The 13,361-nt window shown below is 38.5% G+C and overlaps 1 protein-coding gene across 5 annotated transcripts in view; it reads left to right on the forward strand.

Moving 5' to 3' along the window:
- Nucleotides 1-4,479: 4,479 nt before the first annotated feature.
- The window catches only part of LOC110962031 (NACHT, LRR and PYD domains-containing protein 3-like), a 36,863-nt gene continuing 27,981 nt past the window's right edge, over nucleotides 4,480-13,361 (forward strand). For 2 of the 5 annotated variants that reach the window (XR_007939131.1, XM_051942289.1), the window contains exons 1-5: nucleotides 4,480-4,736; nucleotides 5,779-5,889; nucleotides 5,968-6,581; nucleotides 8,297-8,416; nucleotides 12,461-12,745. Coding sequence is in view for 4 of the 5 variants with exons in the window: in XM_051942289.1 (XP_051798249.1) it covers nucleotides 12,469-12,745 (277 nt within the window). In the remaining variant the exon portion in view is untranslated. The remainder of the gene's footprint in view (nucleotides 4,737-5,778; nucleotides 5,890-5,967; nucleotides 6,582-8,296; nucleotides 8,417-12,460; nucleotides 12,746-13,361) is intronic. The other 3 variants (XM_051942287.1, XM_051942286.1, XM_051942288.1) reach the window with 3 other exon arrangements.

The raw sequence follows: 13,361 nt of genomic DNA on the forward strand, positions 1-13,361 counted from the left end.
TATTCACTACTTGAGTAGTCTTTTCACCAAACACTTTTTTTACTCGTGTAATTTTTTGAATGACTACTTTTTACTTCTACTTGAGTGATATTATTTTGAAGTAACGTTACTCTTACTTGAGTACAATTTTTGGCTACTCTACCAACCTCTGCATAATACAGCACCCTCCATAATTATCGGCACCTCTGGTTAAGATGTGTTCTTTTGCTTCTAATAAATTCAGGTTTTTCTAAATAATATAGGACCACAATGAAAAAAAGAGGAAAATCCAACCTTTAATTCAAGTGCATTCATTCAGTGGGAAAAAAAAATCATACATTAAGAAATAATTCTTTTACATCAAATCATGTGGGCCACAATTATTAGCACCCCTGATATTAATACTTTGTACAACCCCCTTTTGCCAATAAAACAGCACCTAAGCTTCTCCTACAGCCATGGCCATAAGTTTATATCAACAAGGGATATAATATTATCAATAAATTCCAACAATTGGAACAACTTTGTTCCCAAAACATAATATTAGAAGAAAATAAAAAAAAAATGCAGTACTTTCACAACCGAATTTGGTAAGAATAACAAAATGACACCAAACTCTTTTGATGTTTGTTTTTTTTTTAATATGAAACTTAATATAGTTCTCAGGAGTTGTGTACTGTATTGTAAGTGACAATTTTGTGGTATTTTCTAAGATTCACAAGCGTCATGGTACTTGTGTCCAAACTTATGGCCATGGCTGTATGATGACATTTTTCTACAATTTTTAGTGTGAGAGTATGCTTCTGCAACAGAAATTGAATTTATTTTGAGGCTTTTAACACACCTTAACTAGGCATGCCAATAATTATGGAGGGCGCTGTATGTATACAATCAACTTAATGAAACTCTGCGGCGACAATTTTATCTCCAGTGTTCAAATTTACCCTGTCATGGGTGCTGTGCTGAACTACTGCAACTTTATGTTTGAATCCCTTCACCAGAATTATTTCTCGAACTCATTTATCTCACTTGTCAAAGTCATGTCAATACTTGTTGATAAAAGCTATCATGATTTTATTATGAAGGAAATAGAAATACGGCTGATGTGTAATTTTGGTCAAGTCTCTGTCTACAAGAAGGCAGAATAACGTGCTCTGACCACGATACCTCAACATCACTGGATGATTGTAGCCTGTAGAAAGCTACTGATGACTTCATTTACTCTGAATGCTGCTGATGCTTCAACGTAAAACTATAAATCTACTGTTTCAACGAATGAAACATGATTTTGTAAGACTCAGAAGGATAGCTGGTATAAACTAAGATGTTTTAATGACTACCAGTTTTACGAATTTCACTAATTAACTTTGTTGTCTTCTCTGTAACGTCCAAACAAAAAATAAACACGTTGTAGCTAACCTACAACTGAACCCCTGAATGACTGGAATGTTAGCTGAGTTTGTGGAAGTGCTAACGAGGGTCTGCTCTAGCAAGGATTATTACCGTCACACATGTAGTTTTTAGAATACATCCTCTGCAAGACATCCATATCTTAGGATATTCATTTCTAATATTTGTATCAAATCTGTTTATTTCTATAGGAATCTATTCCACATGGAACAGAATGGGTATACACTGTATTGTAATAACAAGTCCTTCCGATATCTACAAGTGAGGAATTACATAGGAGAACACCTAAAAGACTTTAAAACCAAACTCAATAATAAATTACTGTCTTAACCCCCCCCCCCCCCCCATGACAATAAATGAATATCTGGCATCTATAGTGTCATATCATCTGTCTGCTCTCCTCCATTTGAAGCTTTCAAATCCAAATAGGAAGAGGAACTCGGTATGAGACTCCCAGACGATCTGTGGAAAGAGAGCCGAGAAAATGTTTCTACTTGTTCAAATAATGCAGGACACTGTCTTATCCAGTTCAAGATTCTACACAGGCTCCATTACTCTAAGGAGAAACTACATGCCATATATCCACAAATATCACCTATTTGCGATAAATGCCACGCCTCAGTGGCAAATCTTCTCCATAGTTTTATATTATGTCCAAAAATACAACATTTTTGGTCTGATATCCACCATATTTTGTCTGAGGTCTTAAATATTCTTATTGAGCCGAAGCCCTGCTTTATTCTACTCGGTACATCGGGAGCATCTAGAAAATTAAGCAACACACAAGATTTTCTTTCTTCCAGTCTTATAACAGCTAAGAATTTGATACTTCTGCACTGGAAGAGCACTAAGACTCCTACTTCCAAGATGTGGCTAACTGATCTAACTAGAACACTCCATTTGGAGAGGATGAGATGTACTTTAAAAGATAGAATGGCACAGTTCAACAAGACCTGGATGCCCCTGATATCATATCTAGCTATCAAAAGATCAGAACAATAGACACTTCAGTATTCACAACGAAATACAACTCAAGAGTGAAAGTATACAAGGGAAGGGTGCTTGGAAAGATGGGAGGTGGAGGGAGGAGGGCATTGGAGACTTCTGATAGCTCAAGATTGGAGGTAACTGCCCTGTTCTGTTTGTCTTGTCACTTATTTCTACAGATATGGAGCTGAAAGAATACGTGTAAAATCTGTTTTTTATACATTTCTGTAACCCATATTGATCTCTACAGATAAAGTATAATTAGCCCTGTTGTATATGTACGTATGTATAGATGTATCAATGTGTATGTATGTAAATATGTGCATGTGTAGATGTTTATGTGTGTGTGTGCAGGTATGAATAGATCTCCATCTCAAACACAGAACCTACTTATTAACCAGCAGCACCCCCCTATTACACTTAAACTATCCTAAACCCACTCCACTCTATTATCTCTCCCTTTTGTTCTTTCTTTCCTTTTCTCTCTCCCTCTGTCTCTCTTTTTCTTAATTTGCTTTGCATTTGTTCAACAATTTGTTCATTTTTCAATTACTTGTAATCAAAGCTTGAAAAAAATAAAAACCTGCATGTATGTGTGGAATATATGTAAGATGAATGTTGAATAAAAACCTTATAAATGAAAAAAAATGTCAGAAAATAGTCATGCAAAAAAATGTTTATCTCTATAAATATACTGGACAGAAATAAAAAATGGCTGCATAGTGAAATATATGAAGTCCATCTGCATTAATACATCATATTGATGTTTAAATAATTGCAGCGCACATTCAGTCAAATTAGCGAAAATACGGCTAAATAACGTTTCCAGTTATCTCTTTCAAAATAAAGGCCGTGATTTGTTTCACAGAAATATATATGATTTCAAAAATCGGATTTTAAAACTTAAATCAAACCATAATAAGCGTTATCTAGCTGCTCTATTTGCTCTGAATATTTTTGTTCTCGTCTTTGTCAAGCCCAAATGGAAAATTAATCCATATTCTGGCCACAGTATCCCTGTAATGACCGGAAGTGTTAGCCGAGCTAGCGGAAGTGCTAACAAGCTTGTCCCGTGCCATGGATCAATACCGAAACACATGTAGCTTTTAAAATGAATCCTCTACATGACACAGAGCTGTAGTTCCGTTTCAGTGTGAGCTCTAATGTTTCTCTGTTCTTCCTCTAATAATATTCTCCTGTTCAGTGCAGCTTCAACCTCAGCCTCACGTAGAATCATATCAGAGCAGTAGAGTGCCGATATAATGATATCATTATATCGGCACTCTGCAGAGCGGGGGCGCTACTGACCTCTGGTGGACACAGGCGGTAAAGGCAGTAAAATTAATAGCAAAGTTGGCGACATTACAGACAAACAGCATTTCCTGTTATGTTTCAAAATAAAAATAATATGCTAAAACGTTATTTTGTCGCCAGCATGAGCTAAATTATTTTTAAAACAACCACTAACTTCTCAACTTATTCTAATAATGTCTGTTGTCACCTTAGTAGTGATAAAAGGAAAAATTAACACGTAAAAGTTAATCTACATATGCATTCATGGCCATAAGTTATAGTCAGGCTAGCGGAAGTGCTAAAGAGGGTTTGCCCTGACATAGGCTATTACTGTAACACATATAACTTTTCAAATAAACCCTGTAAAAGGCACAGAGCTGTAGTTCTGAGCAGTGTTAGCAAGCTAGCAGCTAATTAGAAGCTGGTGATAAGCTAACTCCAGCGCTACAACCACATCTGTTCAGCTACATATGCTGGTAGTAGTCCATGCCAGAGCTGACCATCTTTAGCACTTCTGCTAGCTCCTGCTAAAATTTCCGGTCATGGATGCATTTGTAGATGAGCTATAAAGTGTTACTTTTTGGGCACTGTTGAGGCAAAAACAAAAAGAATTCCAATTCTGAGCCATGAATGATTCCTAAATATAATTCGGTTCATGCTGGCGATCCTTCCGAGTCGTACAAAATCACGTTTTTACCGTATTATCTTTACTTTGAAGCACAACAGGAAATGCTGCTTATCTGTAATGTCGCCAACTTTGTTATTAATTATGATGTCATTACCACCTGTGTCCACCAGAGGTCAGTAGCGCCCTCTGCTCTGATATGATCCTACATGAGGCTGAGGTTGAAGCTGCAGTGAACAGGAGATTTTATTAGAGGAAGTCAGACACAAACAGAGGAGTATTAGACCTCACACTGAAACGGAATTACAGCTGTGTCTTGTACAGGATTCATTTTAAAAGCTACATGTGTTAAGGTAGTAATTCATGTCAGAGCGACCCTCATTAGCACTTCCGCTAGCTCGGCAAACACTTCCGGACACTCCAGGGACGTGCTTGTCAGTTCGTAAGTAGCCAGAATATGGATTATTTTTTCATTTGGGCTTAACAAAGACGAGAACAAAAAATATTCAGAGCAAGCAGAGCAGCTAGCTAACGGTTGTTACAGTTTGGTTTACATTTTCAAAATCAGATTTTTGAAATCACGGAATGTTTCTGTGAAACAAATCACGGCTTTTATTTAGCAAGAGTTAACTGGAAACGTTGTTTATCTGTAATTTCGCTAACTTGACTGAACGTGGACTGTAATTATTTAAACATCAATATGATGTACAAATGCAGATGGACTCCATGTATTTCACTATGCAGACATTTTTTTATTTATGTCCAGTATATTTTATACACATGAACATATTTGATAGAAATAAATAAAAGACGTTAACTGCATCGCAGACAGTGACAATAAACAAAGAGGGATTCAATTTAACGCAGCAAAAAATTATATCAAAATACCAAATAAAAATGTATCAGTTTACTGCATAGCAATATTTTAAAAAAACAACTGAAAACAACCAATTAACTGTATAAAAAACTAATTTGACAGAACAAAGAGTGTATTGGATGCAACAAAACAAGAAAAAACAATTTACTGCATGTATATGTGATTTTTTTTTGTTGTTTTACAGTTTAACAACTTGAAAAAAGATTTCAAATCTCAGGAACTGTTTTTAAAGACTCTTTATTTCAACTTTATCATTACTTCTTCAGTCCAGCGGCTCAGTGATCATTTATGCAGAATGTGAACTTTTGTCTGGTGGTGGGAAGTCAGTGAAACATCAGTGTGAGTTCACTGAATGAGCGTCAGTGGATGAAATGGTGCTCGGTGCTGCGCTGCTCTTCACTGCAGCTCCACGACTCCATCTGGACTGATAGAAGAGCAGCAGCTGGTGGCAGCTTCCTCCAGCTCACACTGCTGTCTGACTGCATCCAGCTGAGAGAAACACAGCAGAAGAGCCGATCGGTGGAGGAGCAGCCCGTCTTTTTACAGCACACAGGACCAGCAGGAGGATTTCAGTGGCTGTGGATTGAGTGATGTGTTTCCTCTGCAGGTGAAGGTAGAACGTGTGTGAGAGCTGATGTGAGTTCAGCAGCGTGGATCAGTGTGAGGACTGTGACAGCTCTCTGTGAGAGGACCAGAAGAACCAGAACAAAGCTCAGAGGTGAGACCACATCTCTAAGGGTCCATGAGTCTTCTGCATGTCAGAGCTCAGCACTGATCACTGTTCTATTATCCACAGATCTGGACCTGCTTAGAGCTGCTTGTCCTTCCAGAGCGACCAGTCAAAGGTTCTTATCAGGGATTTTAACCCTCGTGTCGTCCTGCGGGTCAAAATTGACCCGTTTTAAAATTTGAAAATGTGCAAAAAATGTATATTTTCACAGTGAAACGTCTGATGTCCACATTTTCAACATTTTTGGGAAATCTTTGGTGGAAAAAAGAAATGTTCAAAATGTTTCTTATAAGAAATCCCCAAAAATTCAACCAAAATCCAGCGAATTTCACTGGATTTTCATTGGATTTTGGATTTTTGTGAATGTTCTCAGAGAAAATATTAGAATTTTTATTAATATATGTAATCATTTTAGATATTTTTAGGATTTTTTTTGGAGAATTCTTATGAATTTTTGGAAAATGTTTACAAGAATTTTCTTGCCACATTTGGGGGGATTTTTTGTTAAATAAAACTTTTAAGGGAAACTTTTAAAGAATTATTGGAATTTTCTTCCTGAAGGTTTTGGGATTTTTGTTTTGCTGAATTTTTGGATTTTTTCAGACAAGGAAACAACATTTTTTGGTGCCAGTAAATGAGGACAACAGGAGGGTTAAACAGACACGGTGGTCAGAGAAAGGGTGAGTAAAACATCAGTATTAAACCGTCTGAAATGATACTAAATGTATTTAATGCAGGTGGACTTTGTTGAACATGAGATTTAATGTTCTTCTAACAGGATCCATCAGAGACTCAAACCTAAAGAGAAAGAGATTTTATTGTCATTGTGCAGAAGTAAAACGAAATTTGTGTGGAAGAACACGACAATTAGCAGCAGTCCAAATAAGAATAAAAATAATCAAACAAAATGCGAGATGCAAAGTAAAGTATTCAAGTGTTGCAGGACTGAGAATATAAAATAGTGGAAGTCCAGTACTAAGGTAAGGAAACCTGGACCTGCATCCAGCTGTGTGTCCTTTAAAAGTGACAAGTCAAAGGATTTTCTTCTTACCTTTAAAGGTGAACGGCCTCCTGCTGTGAAGAGCTAATCTGTGTGTAAATGTTGTAACTGTGTTCAGTTTCAGGGGACTCATTTTAAACGTCTTTTCAAAGAAATGATCAAACACATGCAGAGAGTCAGCTCAGCTTTATGTCACATGAATGTACATGTTCCTGTGTGAAGAAGTGTGAGCTGTCAGAGTGGAGAGGATGAACGCTGTCAGAGTGGAATCTTCTGCCAACAGCAGATTGTGATGCCTTCACTGACAGTTGTTTTAGGTTCTTTCTTTACAGCTCTCACAATGTTTCTGTCATCAGCTGCTGCTGGTTTCTTTGGTCTATCTGTTCCACGTCTGTTACTTTGTCCACCAGTGGTTTCTTTCTTCTTCAGGACATTCCAAATGGTTGTATTTGCTCTGGCCAATGTTTGTTTAACGGTTCTGATTAATCTTCTTCTGTCAGCTTCACAGTTGCTTGTTTTCCACCCATAGACAGCTCTCTGGTTTTTAACTCAGAATCTGAACATGGGCGTAGACACTGAGCACGATTTATTGTTTGAATAATGAATGTAATAGGACACACCAGGGCAACAAAACACACCTGTCTGTCACATGTTCCATTCCTTTTTTTCACTGAAGAATTGGTGGTCTTTTACAAATAATGCTATTTTCTAAGTTATTGATCAAATTTAGATTAAAATACCTGGAAATAAAAGCTGAAATGTTGATCAGTTGTCTCATATTCATCATTTGATGTCGGTATACCTAACTTTATATAGTCGTGTTGGTACTGGAACACGCCTGTTTCCTGTTCTTGCATCTATACCAGCTGTCAGTCTGTGTGTTCTGACCTTTGTTCCTGTTTCTTATCTGCATGACCTGACTACAGTCTGTTCCTGGTGTGTTTTACAGCTCTGTTACTCTGTAAATGATTCTCTGACCCACCCAGACAACCTTTAATTTACAGTCAGATCCTTACTGAGAATATTATTCACAGCTCCAAACTGCCACATCGTCATTTAAATCAGCTGTACTGGTTTAATCTCTCTAAAGAATGTGGGATAATATTCTGATCAGACTGATGGTTTCAGGTAGAACGTCTCTGGAGCTGCCGAGGTAACATGACAGCTGTTAGATTATTGGAGCAGCTGCTATGACAGGATACAGCAAAACAGAGAAACTGATTTATGATCACCTCTTTAACCATTATTTTATTTTCACAGTATGAATTTACATGTTCCAAATAAGGAACCAATACATAAGTTGTTTGTTATTCATAAGGGACTCAAAGCAAGAAGGTGCAGCAGGTGAATGATTTATAATCAGGTCCAATAAAGGAGCTTTCTGATCTCTTTGAGGTGTTTCAGAGTGACGGCAGCCTGCAGACACAGAGGATCGGTGACGGAGAAGCAGCCCAGGATTTTCTGTTTCTGCTCAAACCCAGACAGCAGAGATCTGTACTGGTGGGAAGAAGCTGAGTGAGTAGAACTTTGATTGATTGCAGTCTCTGAGGTTCCTCCTTCTTCACCAACAATCACAAACATGAGGCTCAGTGTCTTTAAACAAAGTCCTCAAACAGAAGTTTTCTTCCAGAGGACACAGACATCCATCAGACTGAGGACATTTCATCTGATCCTGTTTTATCCTCAACACCAAACTGGTGACTGAAATGTTCTGTTTAGTGAGACTTTCAGGTTTGTGCATGATGTTATTTTTTACTTGTGAGAGGTGTGTTTAGTCCCTGGTTTGTTATCTCTGACTGAGGTTTTAGTTTTTGTTGATCTGACTTCCACAAAGAAGTCCGGCTATGTTGACCTTGCTTCGTAGTTCATCTCTCTAGTGTGGTGTTTGTTCTGAACTATTCTGGTTGATCATTCAGAGCACGTCTTCAGCTGTAAAGAGCTTCTTTCAGACTCCTTCAGAGCCTCTCTGGATCAGTGCACCAAGGAGCAGCTTCTGCAAACACAGAGCATTATGGGATAGAAACTGCTGATAGGAAGCCTGAAGTGAGTGTAAAGGTTAGTTGAAGCTGGTGAGCTTTGGAAGCAGCCAGGAGTCAGTGAGAGACTTGGACGGTAATTTAACTTGTGGACAGCAGAGGGCGTTATTGCAGTTCTAGTTAAAGCAGCAGTTGGAGCTGCAGCGACTTTTGCTTGAAATATGGAAAAAACAGAAACCATAAAACAGAGAACTAAAGAGGAAAATCCTGAGGAGCAGCAGAAACATTTGGAGCTTTACTTTCTGAAGGACTTCATCCAAAATCTGCCATAAAAATATCCAACATTAATATTATTTTCCACTTTCAACAACTTAGATTTTTTTAAACCGACATCAGTCCTGATGATTATAATCAAATATTCATTCATTTTTAGGATTTTAAAACCTTTAAATGTCAGTTTGTTGATATGTCATTGTTGTTTTTTTAAAACAAAAAAAAAAACTTTCATTACAATATATTTTGTGATCAGTGGATTTTTGATGATTCCAGTCTGAGATGTAACAATTATTGACAGCATTGAGTCTGATATAATTATTTTTGTGTTGAGTGAGATACATAAAAACTTAGACTTTGCAACTTCCCAAAAAATTAAAATCTATTAATATTATTTTCCACTTTCTCTCTATTAGAGCAGCATCAATCCTGATCATATCTAACAAATATTCATTCACTTCTCAGATTTTAACTTTTTAAATTTTTTTTTTGCATTATTCTGATGTTTAGAAAATTACATAAAAATGAAATATTTTCTAGATAATAGTTGAGGGGATTTTTTTTTTTTGCGGTGTGGTCCTGATACTACCACAGAGTGTAGCTGAAAGCAAAGTGTCTGAAACTATAAAGTTTCATGATTTTGCCATAGCTCTTTATTTGGTATCAATAAATCCTAGCATACTGATCAATAGTTGGCTTAATTTGCATCTCAATTTTGCACTGCTCTAAAGTTTGACAGTGTCTTTATATATATATATATATATACACACACACAATATTGTAATGAGGAAATATATAAATTTTGTCACTAGTCTTTTCCTGGAAGTCGTCTGATAATGCTCCTTTGAACTGATCACAGACGAGACGCTTCATTTGTGGAACATTTGCTTATCGATGAACTCTAATATTTTCCTCATGTTCCCTGAATGTCTCACATGCAGACTATGGTAGATGCTGCTTGGTTCTCTCAGACAGGTATTTGACCAAAAATGACTTTGACAGTAATGCTTCCGTAAGGTGTTCTAATGTCAGATTTACCCAAGCTGACACCAAGTCATTTTATCTCCATAATCTGTTTTCTATGAACAGAATTTTCTACCAGTGGAGGTGAATGTCAACTGCATTCTGTTTGATTGCTGGTCTGGACACACTAACTATCGACTTGACAAAATGTGAGTTTTCCATGGTCACTGTAACATACCTTTTAAGATGGTGGGCCAAGACCAAGTCCACCCAGTGCAGACCAAGATCTCGACTGTGCAGCAGTTTCTCCAACCAGAAACTAAAAAGGAGCTCAGACGTCTTTTGGGAATGTTCGGTTTTGCAAAAACTTTGTATCGCTGGTCTCCCTGCTGACAGACCAGTTAAAGGAGAGAGCTGAGTTTGTCTGGACTTCACAATGTCAGGAGGCATTTCAAGGAGTAAAAGCTCTGTTGTTTTAAGCTCCAGTGTTATTGGTGGCACACCTTGATCAGCCATTGAAATGGCAGAGAGATGCCAGCCAAGTGGATGCTGGGGTGTTTGTCACGGACTGGGCTGGTTGGACCCGAGCAGAAAGCCACACTACCAAGGCTGGCTGAATGAAGGTGATTTTATTGTTGGGGGGTGAATAATGGCGCGGTGAGGGGAAATCCAGGGTGCAGGAGTGGGGGTCCAGGCAGGGGAAACCGGTGAAGACTGGTCTTGGGGAGAGCCGGAGGGGAAGGAGGATGGCAGGGATCCCAGACAGCTGAGCTGTATGGAGGCAGGAGAAAACAACATCAGAAACAAGGTAGGAACTCAAACAGATTATGTAAGAGGCTGGAGAGCAAACTGAACTGCATAGTTCTTGTTCAACAATCTGGCAGGGAGTGGAAGGCTGAGCCGGTTCTTATTGTTGAGGTGAGTCATTAGTGTGATGATCGTCAGCTGTCCGGGAGCCGTGGAGGTGGTTGATTGCCTGAGTGGAGTCAGCTGAGAAGCTAGACTCCACTCAGGCACCGAGCTGTAGAGGGAGAGACAAGGCAGAGGAGAGGATGGGAGACAGGCAGGACAGACAGGGCAGAGGAGCGGATGGGAGACAGGCAAGACAGACAGGGCAGAGGAGAGGATGGGAGACAGGCAAGACAGACAGGGCAGGGGGAACAGGAGAGGGAGAGGAAACAGATGGGGGGAAAAGGGGTATTTGGGATGTCAGGTGGGAAGGACAGGGGTCAGGAGGGAGCCCTGACAGTGTTGTTGTTTTTTGCAGTAGAATGTGGATTGTGCTGTGAGTTTGTTTACAAAGAAGATTGATATTTTATGATTCAGTGTTACCAATAACCTTTTGTTTTGAGCTTTAGTTGACTGTAGAATTTAGTTGGGTACGTGCACTTCTGAATGTAAAGTAATACCTCTGTTATGGATCTGGGACAGCGTTGCTGCCATTTTTATGTGGTGGACATATAGTAAAAGCAGTAACAGAGTTTAACAGGTCAACGATAAGCACAGTTCATCGTATATTTGTGTAAGTATATAAAGCCTATATTGAGTACCCTTTAACTGTGTGAAATGGGAAATTGAGCGATGAACAGTTTTACTGTAATATCTATGCTCCTGCTGCTGCTCAGTGAATGCTCCAGTGAATGAACTAAACTACTGAGTGTCTGAAAAGGAGACGATGGTGCTAGTGTGGACTTCGCAGTACTTCAGTGTTTCCATTGATTGTGAAGTGTTACCTCTGGTGGGTTTTACTGCCTATAATGATATCTTCGGTGTAAAACCCAAACTAGAGACTGATGCATTGAACTTTATTTCTCCAACCATACAATTAAAACATTGACCATATTAAGGTGTTGGGGAGGGTCATTAGACTGAACTGGTTCTACCTCTGTAGGTCTCCACTCAGGTTACTTTGGTCTAAACATCATCTCTCTCTCCCAGGATCCACACTTCTTGCCTGTAGTTTGTTTCCTCATTTGTTTCTTGCTGGTAACACTCACACACATGCCTCACTCATCCACACACCACCAACACTACTGACACTTGGATTCCTCACACCTCAAGCTTATCATTGTTTGTCCTCATATTCCTTTTGAAATGAAACATAGTTGTGGCATCTTAGACTTGTTTCTCATCTTTGTCAGTGGCTGTGAGCTAGCTTGTGACAAGTGCTATTGTGATCCCCAGATATGTCATAATAAAAAAAATGAACCAGTTTCACTTGCTAATGAAAATATCTACAACAGCTGTTTCAGTCATGTAGACTGGTGGTGAATCATAAAGTAAACTGTACAGCTGTTTTCACAACAGCTATGATTTATTTTTTGTCACACCTGTTGGATCTTTACAGGGTGAAAGATGACGACGCCTCAAGAAGTCCTTCTGAGGACTTTGGAAGATTTGGGAGATGAGGAATTTGAAAAATTCAAATGGTACTTGAACCAGGATGAAGTCCTTGAAGACTTCAAATCAATCCCAAAGTGTCGACTGGAGAAGTCTAACAGGGTCAACACTGTGGATCAAATGATGAACGCCTACTGTAGAAACACCCTTAAAGTCACTGAGAAGATTTTAATGAAGATGAATAAAATTGATCTGGTGAGGAAAATCTCAGGAACCATCAAAGAACCTGCAGGTAAGTCAGTTGAAGATTAAAAGTGGGATGTTCCAGATATACCAAGGAGAATACAGAGATGTTAGAATGATTAATTAACATGATACATCTGGCATAAGCAACCACAGGGCCAAAAATATCCACAGTAGCAACACAAACCATGAATACAAAATTTCCTTGTAAAACTGCCACCAACAAATCAGATCTGACAAAATCTGGGGAGAACATAAAAAACATTATCCACCTGGGAATCACTGGCTTGAATCTGCCAATATTTTCTGACCTAATTCTTCATGTCTCCACACACAGACGAGACATTACTGATCAACAACCAGCAGAAAACTAAACCATATAAAAACTGCCCCCCAAAATTTGACATGAACATTAAACATTAAACAACAATCTAAAAATTAATACAATTAAACTCAAAATGAGTTCAGGAACTGCAGAAAATAGCCCCAAGATTGATCCCAAACACACATTGTCCATGTGGACAATCAAAGCAAACACACTGCAGTTGGTGTCTCCAGTCTCTTAGTTTCAGGCTTCATCCACACTAATGTGGGCATTTTCCAAGATGGATATCATCATATTTCACATACTACACTTAAAAAATGACACAATCATCATGTTGCAC

This window comes from Acanthochromis polyacanthus, chromosome 22 (genome assembly GCF_021347895.1).
Source record: "Acanthochromis polyacanthus isolate Apoly-LR-REF ecotype Palm Island chromosome 22, KAUST_Apoly_ChrSc, whole genome shotgun sequence".
In the NCBI taxonomy this organism is placed as follows: domain Eukaryota; kingdom Metazoa; phylum Chordata; class Actinopteri; family Pomacentridae; genus Acanthochromis; species Acanthochromis polyacanthus.